Source organism: Haliaeetus albicilla, chromosome 22 (genome assembly GCF_947461875.1).
Source record: "Haliaeetus albicilla chromosome 22, bHalAlb1.1, whole genome shotgun sequence".
In the NCBI taxonomy this organism is placed as follows: Eukaryota; Metazoa; Chordata; class Aves; order Accipitriformes; family Accipitridae; genus Haliaeetus; species Haliaeetus albicilla.
The window spans coordinates 6,501,347-6,516,470 of record NC_091504.1 but is presented as its reverse complement, the minus strand read 5'-3'; the positions used below and the strand labels follow the sequence as shown (position 1 = coordinate 6,516,470).

The 15,124-nt window shown below is 65.1% G+C and overlaps 3 protein-coding genes and 6 non-coding genes across 10 annotated transcripts; 4 read left to right on the top strand and 5 right to left on the bottom strand.

Moving 5' to 3' along the window:
* Window positions 1-452: 452 nt before the first annotated feature.
* Window positions 453-643, top strand: LOC138690631 (U2 spliceosomal RNA). Its single transcript, XR_011329397.1, has one exon. It is a non-coding gene; the product is annotated as a U2 spliceosomal RNA (small nuclear RNA).
* Window positions 644-2,216: 1,573 nt separating this feature from the next.
* On the top strand, window positions 2,217-2,407 carry LOC138690632 (U2 spliceosomal RNA). Its single transcript, XR_011329398.1, has one exon. It is a non-coding gene; the product is annotated as a U2 spliceosomal RNA (small nuclear RNA).
* Window positions 2,408-2,724: 317 nt separating this feature from the next.
* On the bottom strand, window positions 2,725-4,815 carry TMEM179B (transmembrane protein 179B). Its single transcript, XM_069809318.1, has 5 exons — window positions 4,642-4,815; window positions 3,951-4,138; window positions 3,730-3,864; window positions 3,534-3,609; window positions 2,725-3,152 (listed from the first exon to the last, which is right to left on the bottom strand). The coding sequence occupies exons 1-5, from the start codon at window positions 4,735-4,737 to the stop codon at window positions 2,994-2,996; spliced, it is 654 nt and encodes a 217-aa protein (XP_069665419.1). The 5' UTR covers window positions 4,738-4,815; the 3' UTR covers window positions 2,725-2,993.
* Window positions 4,816-5,340: 525 nt separating this feature from the next.
* TAF6L (TATA-box binding protein associated factor 6 like) lies at window positions 5,341-8,505 on the bottom strand. Of its 2 annotated transcripts, none has more exons than XM_069809434.1 (10): window positions 8,304-8,505; window positions 8,114-8,200; window positions 7,697-7,847; window positions 7,523-7,573; window positions 7,326-7,420; window positions 7,154-7,228; window positions 6,824-7,044; window positions 6,608-6,740; window positions 6,385-6,513; window positions 5,341-6,294 (listed from the first exon to the last, which is right to left on the bottom strand). In XM_069809434.1, exons 1-10 carry the CDS (start codon window positions 8,448-8,450, stop codon window positions 5,530-5,532), a joined length of 1,854 nt encoding a protein of 617 aa, XP_069665535.1. In that variant the 5' UTR covers window positions 8,451-8,505; the 3' UTR covers window positions 5,341-5,529. The 2 variants fall into 2 exon arrangements, with proteins under 2 accessions (XP_069665535.1, XP_069665536.1); XM_069809435.1 differs by having other exon boundaries at window positions 8,114-8,195.
* A 231-nt stretch (window positions 8,506-8,736) lies between these two features.
* LOC138690630 (U2 spliceosomal RNA) lies at window positions 8,737-8,927 on the top strand. Its single transcript, XR_011329396.1, has one exon. It is a non-coding gene; the product is annotated as a U2 spliceosomal RNA (small nuclear RNA).
* A 1,301-nt stretch (window positions 8,928-10,228) lies between these two features.
* Window positions 10,229-10,419, top strand: LOC138690625 (U2 spliceosomal RNA). Its single transcript, XR_011329391.1, has one exon. It is a non-coding gene; the product is annotated as a U2 spliceosomal RNA (small nuclear RNA).
* A 982-nt stretch (window positions 10,420-11,401) lies between these two features.
* Window positions 11,402-11,592, bottom strand: LOC138690626 (U2 spliceosomal RNA). The gene has a single exon (XR_011329392.1). It is a non-coding gene; the product is annotated as a U2 spliceosomal RNA (small nuclear RNA).
* A 1,301-nt stretch (window positions 11,593-12,893) lies between these two features.
* Window positions 12,894-13,084, bottom strand: LOC138690633 (U2 spliceosomal RNA). Its single transcript, XR_011329399.1, has one exon. It is a non-coding gene; the product is annotated as a U2 spliceosomal RNA (small nuclear RNA).
* Window positions 13,085-14,179: 1,095 nt separating this feature from the next.
* On the bottom strand, window positions 14,180-15,039 carry TMEM223 (transmembrane protein 223). The gene is made up of 2 exons (XM_069809433.1): window positions 14,708-15,039; window positions 14,180-14,548 (listed from the first exon to the last, which is right to left on the bottom strand). The coding sequence occupies exons 1-2, from the start codon at window positions 14,985-14,987 to the stop codon at window positions 14,250-14,252; spliced, it is 579 nt and encodes a 192-aa protein (XP_069665534.1). The 5' UTR covers window positions 14,988-15,039; the 3' UTR covers window positions 14,180-14,249.
* Between the last annotated feature and the right edge of the window lie 85 nt (window positions 15,040-15,124).

Sequence of the window (15,124 nt, the reverse complement as noted above, 5' to 3'; positions counted from 1 at the left end):
CTCCCGGCTCCAGAATCCGGAGTTTTCCACTGGTTAAATTCCATCCCCTTAATCCCCGGGCAGGGAGATCGCAGCAGCCGTGGCGCGGAATATGCAAATCGCCTCGGTTTAGGCGGGAAAGGGGGGCGGGGCGAATGCAAATTGCCGTGCGCAGCGCGCCCATCGCGTTGCGGCGGGGAAACGGCGAGGGGGCGTGGCGCACGGGAGCCGGAGGCGGGGATACGCAAATTTGGGCACCCACGGGCTCCAAAGGGCGGCCCGGGAGGCCCCGATGAGGAGAAGTCCGGGGGTCTCGGGGGTCGGTGGTCCGAAAATCCGGGCGAGAGATTGCGGGACAGTGCGGGGAAGGATCGGGGAGGGAGCGGGGCTGTCGGTGCGGGGCGGTGGATCGTGACCGTGAGTTGTGTGAGAGCGGGGGTCGGGGGTGGCGGGGTGGCGGAGGAGGTAGGGTTATCGCTTCTCGGCCTTTTGGCTAAGATCAAGTGTAGTATCTGTTCTTATCAGTTTAATATCTGATACGTCCTCGATGAGAGGACTTTATATTAAACGGATTTTTGGGCTCGGGAGTTGGACCCGGAGCTTGCTCCCTCCGCTCCGCGCATCGTCCCGGTATTGCAGTGCCTCCGGGAACGGTGCACCCCACCCCGTGGGGACTCTTACAATAGTCAAAGACAGACTGAATCTACTGCAAGTTGTACGCTATCCCGGTTTCCCAATACGCATTCGCGATCCCCAACGGCTCTGCGCCGACCACCCTCAGCCCCAGCCAATATTTTTCCGCTCTCTCCATCTTGTCTCCCGGCCCCGGGGCTGGGCCGTGCCCGGCGGCTCCGTGTGGCTCCGGTACCGCCGAGCGCGGCCCCCGGCCCCGCTCCGGTGGGGTCCCCCGGGGATGAGCCGAGGCGGGGGCCGGGTGTCCCCGGCGGGGGAGCGGGCGAGGAGGCCGGTGGGGCCGGGGCAGTGGGCGGGGCGGTCTCCGGCCAATGAGATCGCCGCTACCCTGGCGGGGGCAAAACGTCGCGTGGAATATGCCAATCGCCTCGGGGTTTAGGCCGGAACGTCGGGGGGGCGGAGGGAATGCAAATTGCAGTGCGCGGCACGCCAATCGGGTAGCCGCGAGAAAACGGCGAAGGGGCGGGGCGCATACGGGAACCGGGGGCGGAGTATGGAGATAGGGGCGGGGTTCGGAGGGAGGACGGCGGGGCGGGGCGAATGCGGCTCAGGGGGTGGGGCCTGTCGCCAGGAGACGCCGAGGGGGCGTGGCGGGCCGGCCGCGGCCGGCCGCCAGGTGCCCAGCGAGCCGTCGGGATAAGGCGGGAGATCGATCGCTCGGCAACCGCCGGCACAGCGGACCCGACTCGGGGAAATGAATTTTATTGCCAATCAAAGCAGAGCAGGGTAACGAGGAATAAACCCAAATCTCACAACACCTGCCCCCAGGCCTCCCTCCTTCCCGGCTGCACTCCACTCCCGGTTCTCTCCACCTCCTCCCCGCCGGCGGCACAGGGGGACGGGGAATGGGGGTCGTCGGGGTCCGCTCATCCCACCTCGGCTCTGCCGCTCCTTCCTCCTGCGGGGGAGGACTCCTCACTCTTCCCCGGCTCCGGCGTGGGGTCCTGGGCTGAGGAGGGATAGCAGGTGGATATCTGCTCCACCATTAACCCCCATGGGCTGCGGGGCGGACAGCCTGCCCCACCGCGGTCTTCCCCACGGGCTGCAGGGGAATCGCTGCTCCTTCCCCACCGCCCTTGGTGTCCGCAGAGCTGTTACTGTCCCCTCTTCTCCCTCCTCTCTCGGGCTGCAGTTTCTCTCCCCGCTTCTTAAACCTCTTCTCCCACAGGCGCTGCCCGCGCTGCTGCCGGGCTCGGCCTTGGCCGGAGGGAGGGGGCGGGGCGGATGCAAATTGCCGTGCGCAGCGCGCCCATCGCGTTGCGGCGGGGAAACGGCGAGGGGGCGTGGCGCATGGGAGCCGGAGGCGGGGATACGCAAATTTGGGCACCCACGGGCTCCAAAGGGCGGCCCGGGAGGCCCCGATGAGGAGAAGTCCGGGGGTGTCTCGGGGGTCGGTGGTCCGAAAATCCGGGCGAGAGATTGCGGGACAGTGCGGGGAAGGATCGGGGAGGGAGCGGGGCTGTCGGTGCGGGGCGGTGGATCGTGACCGTGAGTTGTGTGAGAGCGGGGGTCGGGGGTGGCGGGGTGGCGGAGGAGGTGGCGTTATCGCTTCTCGGCCTTTTGGCTAAGATCAAGTGTAGTATCTGTTCTTATCAGTTTAATATCTGATACGTCCTCGATGAGAGGACTTTATATTAAACGGATTTTTGGGCTCGGGAGTTGGACCCGGAGCTTGCTCCCTCCGCTCCGCGCATCGTCCCGGTATTGCAGTGCTTCCGGGAACGGTGCACCCCACCCCGTGGGGTCTTTGTACCGGTTAAAGGTAGAGCAAACGATCACGGACTTTGGTATTTCCGTGCTCAAGTTTCTTCCTACTTCGGTGCTCCCGGTCGGTGAGGGCGGTTTTCCCACCGCTCCCCCCCATCCCCGGCAGAAGCGATACGCGTGGAGAAGCGGATGTTTCCGCCGAACAGGACGGTTGTAGAACCCCCGCCTCGCTGCCGGAAAAGCCGAGCCGTGACCCCTCTCCTCCTTCCTCCTCCTCCTCCCACAACAGCCGCTCCGGTCCAGGCTACAGCCGTGAGCACTCGAGTACAGGCACAGGCTCCTCTGCAGAAAATCTTTGTCTTTAATAATGAAGCTCAGCACCCAAAAAAAGCCTTGACGATGGAGGAGTTTGGCCGGTGCCACCCAACACCCAGCTCCCTGGCAGAGGGTCCTTCAGCACCGCTGCCTTCGTCACCACGGGCAGGACCAGCGGGGGTGGCAGGGCTAATGACATCCTTTTCTTCTCTTGCATCATAGGGTGCCTGGAGGAGGGCACCCCACACTCATTACCCAGGTCTGCCCGCGCCCCTGCCCCAGCCTGCTACCCCCTTCCTTCAGGGCTGTATCGGGCGTCCCCCGAAAATGGCTTCCGTCTCGGCACTCCACTCGGGATCGTTGCGACGCAGCAGCGGGAAAGGACCCTCCCTCCGTCGCTGGACCAGCAGCCGGGTGGTCAGCAGGCACCAGAGGAACACGTTCACCCAGGCCGATGCCTGTTGGGTGGGGGGGGGGGACAGGGGGTTGAGCTGTGCCGTATGCCTCCACCCCCCACACCCCCCTCCCCGAATTCTCTGCCTGGGAAGCCCCCCCCCACCGAGGCAGCAGCCATGGGGATGCCGTACATGCGGCTGTAGCAGCAACTGCATGCCTGCAGGTACAGCTGCGCCCCTACTTGCAACAGACACACCCCCCCATGCATGGGTGCTGTCCCTCACCCGATCCCAGGACAGACAGACTCTCCCTCCCTTCTCCTCTGCGGGAGCGGGGGGGCTTCAGCTTTTCCGTTGCTCCCCCTCGCTCACCCCCCGCGCACCAGCCGGGCTGTGCAGACCCCAGATAGGGGAGGGGGGGCTTTAGCACGCCGGCCGGCTCACCTGCGCGCTGTAGAGGTTGCTGTAGAAGCGGGTTGGGCTGTAGGACACCCACGGCTTGTGCTCAGCATCCTGGCAGCTGTGGGGGACAGGGAAGAGCAGGCCTGAGGTGTGGAGAGAAAGGGGGGGGGCCCTGGGAAGGCCGTATCCCCCTGGGGCCAGAGGGGGACCCCCCCACCCCAGGGAAGGTCGTCGTTACCTGGACAGGCTCTTGGTCTGCACGATGGAGGCGCAGAGAGCATCCATCCCCACGCGGAGGATGCAGGCTGCGATAAGGAGGAAGAGGAGGATGATGAAGGCGACGACCAGGGCGATGCTGAGCCAGGTGCGGTCCCTGCAAGAGAAGGGGAACAGCATCAGGGGCACAGGGCGTCGCGGGGCACCCCCAGCTCCGCCACCCCACCCCCCCGCCAAGCTCACCACTGGGACTCGTTGGTGCAGCAGCCGTAGATGCCGTAGAGGAGCAACGAGAAGCAGTACAGGGCCACCACGACGGAGACGGCCGAGACAAAATAGCAGAGGGAGATGTGGCTGAAGGACTTGGGCACCAGTGCGGTCCCATTCCAGCTCACAGTGCTGTAGAGGATGCACCAGCCTCCAAATTCTCCCTGCGAACAGGAGGCCACTGAAGGGGGGGGACGGGGACAGGGGGAGCTGCCACTCGGTCACATCCCAGTCACCCAGAGGGACCCACGCTCAGCCCCAGCAGGACAGACCGGCGAGGTGAGGTGGAGCAGCAGGAGGAGGAGGAGGAAGAGGAGAGGAGCGTTGGAGGAGGAAGGAAGCCCAAACTGCCTCAGCTGACTCCTGCGCTCACATGACAGCGCCGGGAGCTGCGGGACGGGCAGGAGGCTCAGCCACCCCCCCCTGCACCCCCCCATCTTGTTGCCTGCATCCTGGCTCCCCGTAGCACCCGGTGACCACAAATGAGGGGGCATAGGAGTTGGGGGGGGGGGCCAGGGCAGACCCAGCTGAGGCAGGAGCAGGACGGAGCCCACCCAGGGCGGCAGCGCAGACCTCGAGGGGAGGCGGGAGGGACGTGGGGAGCCTCAGGACAGGGATTGGGGTGAAGCTGCTGTGCCCTCCCCCCCCCCCGTCCCCGTCCCCGTACCTGTGCCACGGTGAGGGCCGAAGCGCAGACGATCCCGCAGAGGAAGGCAGCTCCATGGAGAGCCAACTCCACCAGTTGCAGGACGGACACCGCCATCTTCCGTCCCCGTTTCCCCCCCCCCCACTCCCGCCGCCGCTCCGCCACGCTCAGCCCGGCCTCCTCCGCCCCACCCCACCCGGCAGCACGGGGCCGGGCTCCGTCGTGGCCCCATTGCGGCAGCACCGTCGTGCCGCCGCCTCACTCTGCTCCGGCGTCGTGTGTGCCGTGGTGGTTGGTGGTCCCACTCAGCCCTGTGGCTATCCTCCCCCCCCCCCCCCCAAAAGAACAGATCCTGTCTCCAGCCTGCTTGGAGCTGGTGGCATCCATCCCTCCCTCCCTCCTTCCATCCATCAATCCCACCCTCCGCCTGCGGCGGGGGGAGCGCAAGGAGACAGGCAGGATGCATCCCAGTAGTGGGGGGGGGGGGGCTGTGTCCCGGCCCGGGAATGCCATCAGCGCCGATACAGAAGGGATTTCACCTTGATGGCCACGACCCACCAACCCGCTCCATCCCTTCGTGGCTCCGCTCAGCAGCGTCAGCCTCGGCGGCCGGCACCTCCCCGGCTTTTTCCGCAAAGGGATGGACGCCGTCCATCTCCTGCCACACCGGCAGCAGGGGTGCGACACCCTGCCGCCCCGCGGCACCTACAAACCCTCCGCACCGAGCAGCCGACAACTTTTTATTAACTGCCGGACGCACGTTACAGTCACTGGCCGCTGCTGGCAGCACCTCTGGGCCGGCGGCACCCGCATATCCCCGTGCCGAGGGGGGGGACGCCGGCCCGGCGCTGCCCAGGGCCGATGCCAGCCGGCCCGTGGGGCTGGAGGGGTGAGCACCCGGCACCCCCCTCAGAGGAGGAGGTGGAGGGAGTACTCGGCGCGCGGCCAACGCCGGGCCGGCCGGGTGGTGCGACCGATCATGGGCAGTTTCTGGGCATAGCGGGAGACGTGACCGGGTCCGTGATGCTGCGGGAAGCTGGTCTGGAAGAGGCGGCCCTGGCAGCGTCGGCCGGCTTGGCGACCCGCGATGACGAAACTGAACCGCGGGGCGCCGCGAGGCGCGAAGCGGCATTTCTGGAAGACGTCGCGGGCGCCTGGCCGGTGGCCGGGCTGCCGGGGGGTCCCGCGGGGCCGGGCCAGGCTAGCTGGGCGATGCAGCGCCGGGCGGCCGGCCGGGGGCTCTCCCCGTGGGCTCTCCTCCTCCCGTGGGCTCACCGTGGCGTTGGCCGTCAGCTGCGGCATCTTGCGTGCCGCCCCCTCGCCCCCGAAGGCCGGCGGCTCCTTCCGGGCACCCTCAGGGGTGCCGGGGGTCGGTAGGGTGGCCGGCGGCAAACCGGTGCCGAAACGGGCAGCTAGGCTGTCGCCGAAAAAGTCGTAGAGCTCGTGGTACATGTCGTGCAGGGAGAGGGCGGGCGGCACGGGGGCTGCCGCTGAGGGGGGGCCGCCGCTGCCGCCCCCCAACTGCAGCAGGGGCCGGCCGAGGCCGAAACCCGCCTCGGCTGGGGGGTCCTGCTTGGGGCTGTGCCGTGGGGACCCCTCCTGCCGCGGGCCGGCCCCAGATGCCGGGGTGGGCGCCTGCTGCGCCTTCATCTTCAGCAAGCGCTCGACAGCCACCTGGAGAAGGGGGGGAACAGTGCTGGCAACAGGGAGCCGTGTGTGCCCCTTACCCAACCGGGCCCCCCCCAGCCCGGCCGAGCCGCTTACCAGGATGGCACCATAGACCTTGTGCCCGTCGGCTTTGACCTGGGCATTGGAGACCGAGTAGTCATCCAGCACGGCCTGCAGGTTGGCCCAATAGGTGGGGAGGTGGGGGTAAAGCACCCGCTCCACCGCCTGCGGAGAAGACAGACAGACAGACGGACAGGGAGGCAGCAGCGCGGAGCGGTCGGGGGCTACGGTGGGACGGCACAGCCCGCTTCTCCCTCACCTTCCAGCCCAGGGCGTGCAGCCCCACCACCGCGCCGTAGTGAGAGCAGAGGGGACGCACGGGATCGGCTAGCACTTTCTGGAGCGAGAGCAGGATTTGATGGTAGAGGCCGCTCACCAGGTCGCCGTGGGTCCTGCGGGCGACAGGGCGGACGCTGCAGACCCTGCTGCGGCGGGACACCCCCCCCTCCCCGTGCCCCAAGGAGGGTCCCCTCACCAGAAGATGCGGCTGAGCAGCATGGCGGCGTAGTCGCGCAGGGTCCAGTGGTCGTTGAGGGGGTTGATGGAGGCAGCCAGCGGCTCCAGCGCGCAGTACATGACGCTGGCGATCAGGCTGCGGACATAGGAGCCCAAGCAGAGGAAGGGGTTCTGGATCAGGCTGCGGGCGATGTGTAACAGCCGGTTCAGCTGCTCCAGGTCGTGACTCACTGATTTCACCTGCCGGCAAGGCATCGGGACCGGGTTCAGCAGGGAGCTGCCCCCCAACCCAACCCCGGCGCAGGCTTGGAGACCCCCCCCCCGATCCCATCCCGTTGCCTGCGCTCACCCCGCTGACCACGTAGACGAAGTAGGGCAGGAGGGCGGCGATCTTGGAGTTGGTCTGCAGGTCCTGCAGGGCTACCTGCGGGCGAGGATGCCAGCCACGGCGGAGGGGGGGGTGTCAGCCCCACTCAGGTGTGCTCAGGATGGGGTGGGGGGGTCCCCCTGCCCCACCGCACCTTCATCAGCTGAGGGTCATCGCCCAACACCGCCCGGGTGACGTGCTGGTAGTACTTGAGCAGGTCGTCGGTCAGCGTAGAGACGGCGCTGGGCACTATGGCGGAGGAGGGAGTGTCACCCAAGGTCTGGCCTTGGCCCTGCAGTGGGGAGGATGAGCCCCCCCCCCCAACCTGGCATCACCCCCATCGCTCCTTACCGGCTCCCTGTGGTTCCAGGTTGCCTTTTCCATCCAGGTAGGAGACGTGGACTGCAAGAGAACGCGGCGGTGGTGATGAGCACCTTGCCTGCGCCCTGCCTGTGCTGGGGTCAGGCAGGAGAGGGATGCTGGGGGTGCGGGGGGGGTGGGGGTGGGGGAAAGGGAGCCCCTCACCTCGCACGGCCGTCTCAGCGCAGCCCTTGGGGATGTTGGTGGCCAGGGCCAGATCCACCAGGTTGACCTCCCGGTCCTCCTGGAAGTACAGCTCACCCTCCTTGATGGCCCGGAATGGCAGCGCATCCTGGGAGCCGTATCCACACACCGCCTGGGGGGGACACAGACACTGTGGTGGCATTCCTGCCACCCCCCAACCCATAACTGCCCCCCTCCAGGGACACACCGACCCACGGGGACCCCGACCCATAGCACCCATATGTGCTGCTGGGTCCGGTGGTTGGGATGCAGCCCCACCAGTGTCCCCAGTCACCGGGGGGGGGGCGGCAGCCGGGTCCCCCCCCCCCCCCGGTCCTGGTCCCCACAGGGATGCAGCAGGGACCTCCCCCCCCCCAAATCCAGCCCCAGCCACCGCACCTCAACATTGCTCCAGCGCAGCGCCCGGTTGAAGTCTTCCACGGTGAGTTTGCGTCGCCGTGTGTGTTTCATGAACTGGGAGCTGTTCTGCGGGGGCGGCACCGTCACCGGGGCCGGGACCGGGACCGAGACAAGGACCAGGGCAGGGACCGGGACCAAGGCCGGGACCGGGCCGCCCGGCCGGCCGTACCTGCGTGGCTTCCCGCAGCCGGTAGCAGACGTCCTCGGCCAACAACGCTGCTACCTCATCGCTGAGTTCCAACCCGGTGCTCTCCGCCATCAACCGCACCGACTCCCGCGGCAGCTCCACGAACCGCCGCTCCTCCCGCTCCGACATGGCCGCGCCGCCGGGCTGCGCGCCCTCCCGCCCGGCCCCGCCCACTAGAGGCGGGGACATGTAAAGCAAAGTCTCAGCGGCCGAACGGGCTGCCGGGAGGCTCCGATGAGGAGAATTCCGGGGTTTCTTGGGGGTTGATGGCCCCAAAATGGGGCGAAACGTGGGAATAATGAGGAGAAATGATGAAAAGAGGGATAAAGGAGGTCAATGCGGGGCAGTACGCCGTGACCATGACTTCTGTGAGAGCGGAAGTCGGTGGGGCCGGGGTGGCGGATGAGGTGGCGTTATCGCTTCTCGGCCTTTTGGCTAAGATCAAGTGTAGTATCTGTTCTTATCAGTTTAATATCTGATACGTCCTCGATGAGAGGACTTTATATTAAACGGATTTTTGGGCTCGGGAGTTGGACCCGGAGCTTGCTCCCTCCGCTCCGCGCATCGTCCCGGTATTGCAGTGCCTCCGGGAACGGTGCACCCCACCCCGTGGGGACTTCGTACCGGTTAAAGAAAGAACAAATTCTCCGAGAGTAGTTGCTTCCCATTCTGCTCTCGGACAGACGTTGTCTGCTGCGGCGTGACGTGCAGGCTCGGTTTAGGGTTAAGCACGATGCGTTGTTCTCCACGTTAGACCCGTTGCCCCAGAGTTTCACTACGTCGGTCCGGTTCCTCTGCAGAAACGACGCAGGCTTTGGCCAGCCGACATACCCTTGAAAAAGGAACTAGAGGCGGAGGGAAAGGAAACATCCTGCCCCAGAAGGCGCCGGTGATTGCCAAAGCAGCAGGAACTGGGGGAAAAGGGGACACACACACACGCGCGCTGTAGAATAAAAGAACACCGTACTTTTAATTCGAAGCGGGGAAAAACCTTAGCCCAAGAGAAACGGTGGCCGGTGATCAGCGACTACCAGTCACGGTCTCGGGGAAGGACTTTGGGGACCAAGTGGGCGAAGCTAAAACTCTACAAACTGCTTGTTTAGCCGCAGGGTGTGCTCGATTTGTGGGAATCCTCCGCCTTGCCGCCCGTGCAGAGTAAAGCAATGGCTCCTCGCTAAACACTCTTCGTGTGTTTCGGGAGTTACTTTCTCTTTCGGTAACACGGCGCCTGCTGCCCGGACCCCCCCGGTACCGCCCTCCCGCCGGCTCCGGGCCGAGCACCCTCAGCCCCCGCCAACGCGGCTCCGCTCCCGCCATCTCGCCTCCCGGCCCCGCGGCTGGGCCCGTGCCCGGCGGCTCCGTGTGGCTCCGGTACCGCCGAGCGCGGCCCCCGGCCCCGCTCCGGCACGATCGGCCGAGGGAGGTCGGTGCCGCCGGTCCCCCGCGGCGGGGAGGGAGGGGGCCGGCGCGGTGGGCGGGGCGAGAAGAGGGCCAATGGGAGCGCCGCTACCCTGGCGTCTGCAAAACGTAGCGCGGACCCATGCAAACAGCCTCGGTGTTTGACCGGGAAGGGAGGGGGCGGGGCGGATGCAAATTGCCGTGCGCAGCGCGCCCATCGCGTTGCGGCGGGGAAACGGCGAGGGGGCGTGGCGCATGGGAGCCGGAGGCGGGGATACGCAAATTTGGGCACCCACGGGCTCCAAAGGGCGGCCCGGGAGGCCCCGATGAGGAGAAGTCCGGGGGTGTCTCGGGGGTCGGTGGTCCGAAAATCCGGGCGAGAGATTGCGGGACAGTGCGGGGAAGGATCGGGGAGGGAGCGGGGCTGTCGGTGCGGGGCGGTGGATCGTGACCGTGAGTTGTGTGAGAGCGGGGGTCGGGGGTGGCGGGGTGGCGGAGGAGGTAGGGTTATCGCTTCTCGGCCTTTTGGCTAAGATCAAGTGTAGTATCTGTTCTTATCAGTTTAATATCTGATACGTCCTCGATGAGAGGACTTTATATTAAACGGATTTTTGGGCTCGGGAGTTGGACCCGGAGCTTGCTCCCTCCGCTCCGCGCATCGTCCCGGTATTGCAGTGCCTCCGGGAACGGTGCACCCCACCCCGTGGGGATTTATATTGGTTAAAAAGAGAGAGAAATCTGTGAAGTTTCTGACTTGCATCCTCCACCTGTGGGCACTTGCTCGGCGCAGCTTGACCTGCCCCGGATCCGCTGTTACAGTGTTATTATCCCCCTCCGCGCCGGCTCAGCGCCTTACACGGAGGCTCCGCTCCTTCCCATCTTGTCTCCCGGCCCTGACGTACATTCACCAGTATCCCCCCCCGCCCCCGGCTTGCCTGTCGAGACAGCCGAGTGTCGGTCGATCTACTGTAAAAAGGAAACAAAAGGAAAAATCGACCATTTCGGGGTTGAGGCGGGTGTCCTTTCTGGGGAGGGACGGACGCCTCGAGTATCATCGGGGTGGGGGGCAGCCAGCGTTGTCTTAGCTGGGAGGTGGAACCCATATCACGGACATTTGTTTTGGTCGTTAGGAAAATTTTCTTTTAGCTCGGCTAAACTGTACCAGACCTCTCAGATATTTTAAATATAAATTTAAGCGCCACAGAAATTTCTGCAAAAAAAGCAAGTATGTAATTATGAGGCTCCATTTTGGGTAGAAAGCAAGTAGTTTTTATAACTTTAGAGACATTAAGGGTGCAGAGGACAGCAATAGCTGTTTCCTTTTTTTTTTTGAGGCCAGTTTTAGTTTTCCCAGCTGGGTTTGCTGGTTCCCCACACACACCGGGGCAGCCAGTAGCTGCTCCCGGTGCCCGTGGTGTTAAGATAAACGTGGTTTCGCGGGTCCGGGCCCATCTCGGAGTGTCAAAGTCTCCCGGCGCTCAGCGGGTGCCCGGACCATCGCAGCTGGGGCTCTATCCCTACCAGAGCCGGGTCCGGCTCCAGCGGCAGTCACGGCCTCTTGCCCCGCCGAGAAGCGCCTGAAGCGTGAGGGGCCACAACAACCTGTTATGAGAAAGGGCAGCTACTGGTGGCAGACAATGTCTAACTCATCTGATTTTTTACTCGCATCAATTCCCCACGGGGTGGGGTGCACCGTTCCCGGAGGCACTGCAATACCGCGACGATGCGCGGAGCGGAGGGAGCAAGCTCCGGGTCCAACTCCCGAGCCCAAAAATCCGTTTAATATAAAGTCCTCTCATCGAGGACGTATCAGATATTAAACTGATAAGAACAGATACTACACTTGATCTTAGCCAAAAGGCCGAGAAGCGATAACGCCACCTCCTCCGCCACCCCGCCACCCCCGACCCCCGCTCTCACACAACTCACGGTCACGATCCACCGCCCCGCACCGACAGCCCCGCTCCCTCCCCGATCCTTCCCCGCACTGTCCCGCAATCTCTCGCCCGGATTTTCGGACCACCGACCCCCGAGACACCCCCGGACTTCTCCTCATCGGGGCCTCCCGGGCCGCCCTTTGGAGCCCGTGGGTGCCCAAATTTGCGTATCCCCGCCTCCGGCTCCCATGCGCCACGCCCCCTCGCCGTTTCCCCGCCGCAACGCGATGGGCGCGCTGCGCACGGCAATTTGCATCCGCCCCGCCCCCTCCCTTCCCGGTCAAACACCGAGGCTGTTTGCATGGGTCCGCGCTACGTTTTGCAGACGCCAGGGTAGCGGCGCTCCCATTGGCCCTCTTCTCGCCCCGCCCACCGCGCCGGCCCCCTCCCTCCCCGCCGCGGGGGACCGGCGGCACCGACCTCCCTCGGCCGATCGTGCCGGAGCGGGGCCGGGGGCCGCGCTCGGCGGTACCGGAGCCACACGGAGCCGCCGGGCACGGGCCCAGCCGCGGGGCCGGGAGGCGAGATGGCGGGAGCGGAGCCGCGTTGGCGGGGGCTGAGGGTGCTCGGCCCGGAGCCGGCGGGAGGGCGGTACCGGGGGGGTCCGGGCAGCAGGCGCCGTGTTACCGAAAGAGAAAGTAACTCCCGAAACACACGAAGAGTGTTTAGCGAGGAGCCATTGCTTTACTCTGCACGGGCGGCAAGGCGGAGGATTCCCACAAATCGAGCACACCCTGCGGCTAAACAAGCAGTTTGTAGAGTTTTAGCTTCGCCCACTTGGTCCCCAAAGTCCTTCCCCGAGACCGTGACTGGTAGTCGCTGATCACCGGCCACCGTTTCTCTTGGGCTAAGGTTTTTCCCCGCTTCGAATTAAAAGTACGGTGTTCTTTTATTCTACAGCGCGCGTGTGTGTGTGTCCCCTTTTCCCCCAGTTCCTGCTGCTTTGGCAATCACCGGCGCCTTCTGGGGCAGGATGTTTCCTTTCCCTCCGCCTCTAGTTCCTTTTTCAAGGGTATGTCGGCTGGCCAAAGCCTGCGTCGTTTCTGCAGAGGAACCGGACCGACGTAGTGAAACTCTGGGGCAAGGGGTCTAACGTGGAGAACAACGCATCGTGCTTAACCCTAAACCGAGCCTGCACGTCACGCGGCAGCAGACAACGTCTGTCCGAGAGCAGAATGGGAAGCAACCACTCTCGGAGAATTTGTTCTTTCTTTAACCGGTACGAAGTCCCCACGGGGTGGGGTGCACCGTTCCCGGAGGCACTGCAATACCGCGACGATGCGCGGAGCGGAGGGAGCAAGCTCCGGGTCCAACTCCCGAGCCCAAAAATCCGTTTAATATAAAGTCCTCTCATCGAGGACGTATCAGATATTAAACTGATAAGAACAGATACTACACTTGATCTTAGCCAAAAGGCCGAGAAGCGATAACGCCACCTCCTCCGCCACCCCGCCACCCCCGACCCCCGCTCTCACACAACTCACGGTCACGATCCACCGCCCCGCACCGACAGCCCCGCTCCCTCCCCGATCCTTCCCCGCACTGTCCCGCAATCTCTCGCCCGGATTTTCGGACCACCGACCCCCGAGACACCCCCGGACTTCTCCTCATCGGGGCCTCCCGGGCCGCCCTTTGGAGCCCGTGGGTGCCCAAATTTGCGTATCCCCGCCTCCGGCTCCCATGCGCCACGCCCCCTCGCCGTTTCCCCGCCCTAACCCGATGGGCGCGCTGCGCACGGCAATTTGCATCCGCCCCGCCCCCTCCCTTCCCGCCCAACCTACCGAGGCGGGGTCTCCCGGCGGCTCTTTGAGGCCCGCAGGCGTACGATTAGCATAACCACGCCTTCCTTCCACCCTCAGCGAGTATTTGCATAACCCCGCCCTTAAACGAGGTGCGCCCCGTCTCCTCGCCGAACTAGATTTACATACCGCGCCCTCTTTTTGCGTTCGCCACGCCCCCTGGGAGACACTGAAGCGGGTCGGGGCAGGGCAGTGAAGGAAACACCGAGCACAGACCCCCTGAAAAGACCCTAAAACCATCCCGTTTTCCCCCAAAACTACTGCGAGCCATCCTCCCACACCCCCCTAATACCCGTCCAAACCCCATACCCCAAACGGCTTTAAAATGCCCCAAAACCTGTCCTCGGGATGGAGGGGGGGGGCATCGCCAGAGTGCTCTGGCCCCAAAGGATGAGGAGGATGAGGAGGAAGGCCCTGAGAGAGCCTGTAAGTGTCCATCGCCGCCTTGAATATCTCCAGGAGGCTGCAGGGGATGGTGGGTAGGTCAGGCTAATGAGGCCAATGAGGCTAATGAGGCTGGTGTAAGGGGACAACGGGGCTCCCCGTCCCCAGCCTCGGACCGACCGCAGCATGCGGCGCTGGCCAAGGATCCGGCAGCCACGGACCCCCTTGGAGATGGTGACGATGCCACTGAAGGCGCCGGGGTTGAAGTAGGCGCTCGATCCCGGGCTCGACAACAAACACGACGAAGCTCACCCCCACAAAACATCCGGAGACACGGCTTGGGGGGGGGGCTCAGGGGTTTATTTGGAAGCGGCGAGGGGTGAACAGTCCCGACTGGCCCCTGGCATCAACTAGAGCTTGCGGTAGGCGCCGATGGTGATGTCGAAGAGCCGGGGGTTGTAAATCTGTCCCCTCTTGTCCAGCAAAAAATAAAACAGTCGTCCTTTCACCTTGAGGGGGACGGCGGCCGGCACTTCGCTGCGGTGAGCGCGGCAGGAGACGTGGCGTAACGGGACGGTGACAGTGGGACCCCGGCCAAGTCCCATCGGTCCGTGGGTGCTGATCGTCACCTCCGAACCGCCCCGTAGCAGCGTCACCTGACGGACGGCACGGAGCGGGAACAGGCAACCGGCTGCCACGATCAGAGAGCCTGCGGGGGGGGGGGGCACAAGGGGGGTCAGGGGGGACCCCAGGCCCGTACCCGGCCCCCCAGGCCCGGTTCTGTTCCCCCCAGGCCTGTCGCCGGCCCAGCTCCATTCCCCCCCCGGGCTCCGTCCACCCTGCCCCAGCCCCGTCCCCGTCCCGTTACCGAGGGTGAGGCAGGAGGCGGTGAAACCGAATCTCCATTTATTATCGCGGGGCCGGAGCGGATCGTCGGGACCGGAACCAGGACCGGGACCGGGTGCGGGTCGAAGAGCCGTAAAAGCGAAATGAGCCAGGTAGGCCCAAAAAAGACCCTGCCCCGCACAGAAGAACCCGGCTAAACGGAAAAACCGGTCCCGTTCGTGTCGGAAAAGCACCACGTCCCGTGGGGGGGACGCCGCCGCCTCCAAGGCCGCCGCCGCCGCACGGGCCCTCGCCGCCGCCATTTCCCCACCACCACTTCCGGGTCAGCTACCACCACATCCGGGTTGAACTCCGCCTCTACTTCCGAGGTCGGCCGCCATCTTTGTGCCGGGAGCGTCGCCAAGCCGCCTCACACCTCCCCCCCTTCTTAAAGGCGCAG

Excerpts from the sequence above, each read along its gene's own strand:
- TMEM223 (XM_069809433.1), bottom strand. The coding sequence starts at position 14,987 with ATGGCGGCGGCGAGGGCCCGTGCGGCGGCGGCGGCCTTGGAGGCGGCG. Across the intron at positions 14,549-14,707 it reads CGCCTCCTGCCTCACCCTCG|GCTCTCTGATCGTGGCAGCC; the intron begins GTAACGGGACGG and ends CCCCCCCCGCAG.
- TAF6L (XM_069809434.1), bottom strand. The coding sequence starts at position 8,450 with ATGTCGGAGCGGGAGGAGCGGCGGTTCGTGGAGCTGCCGCGGGAGTCG. Across the intron at positions 8,201-8,303 it reads GGCTGCGGGAAGCCACGCAG|AACAGCTCCCAGTTCATGAA; the intron begins GTACGGCCGGCC and ends CCGCCCCCGCAG. Across the intron at positions 7,229-7,325 it reads ATGACCCTCAGCTGATGAAG|GTAGCCCTGCAGGACCTGCA; the intron begins GTGCGGTGGGGC and ends CCTCGCCCGCAG.
- TMEM179B (XM_069809318.1), bottom strand. The coding sequence starts at position 4,737 with ATGGCGGTGTCCGTCCTGCAACTGGTGGAGTTGGCTCTCCATGGAGCT. Across the intron at positions 3,865-3,950 it reads TGCACCAACGAGTCCCAGTG|GGACCGCACCTGGCTCAGCA; the intron begins GTGAGCTTGGCG and ends CTTCTCTTGCAG. Across the intron at positions 3,153-3,533 it reads GCAACCTCTACAGCGCGCAG|GCATCGGCCTGGGTGAACGT; the intron begins GTGAGCCGGCCG and ends CCCACCCAACAG.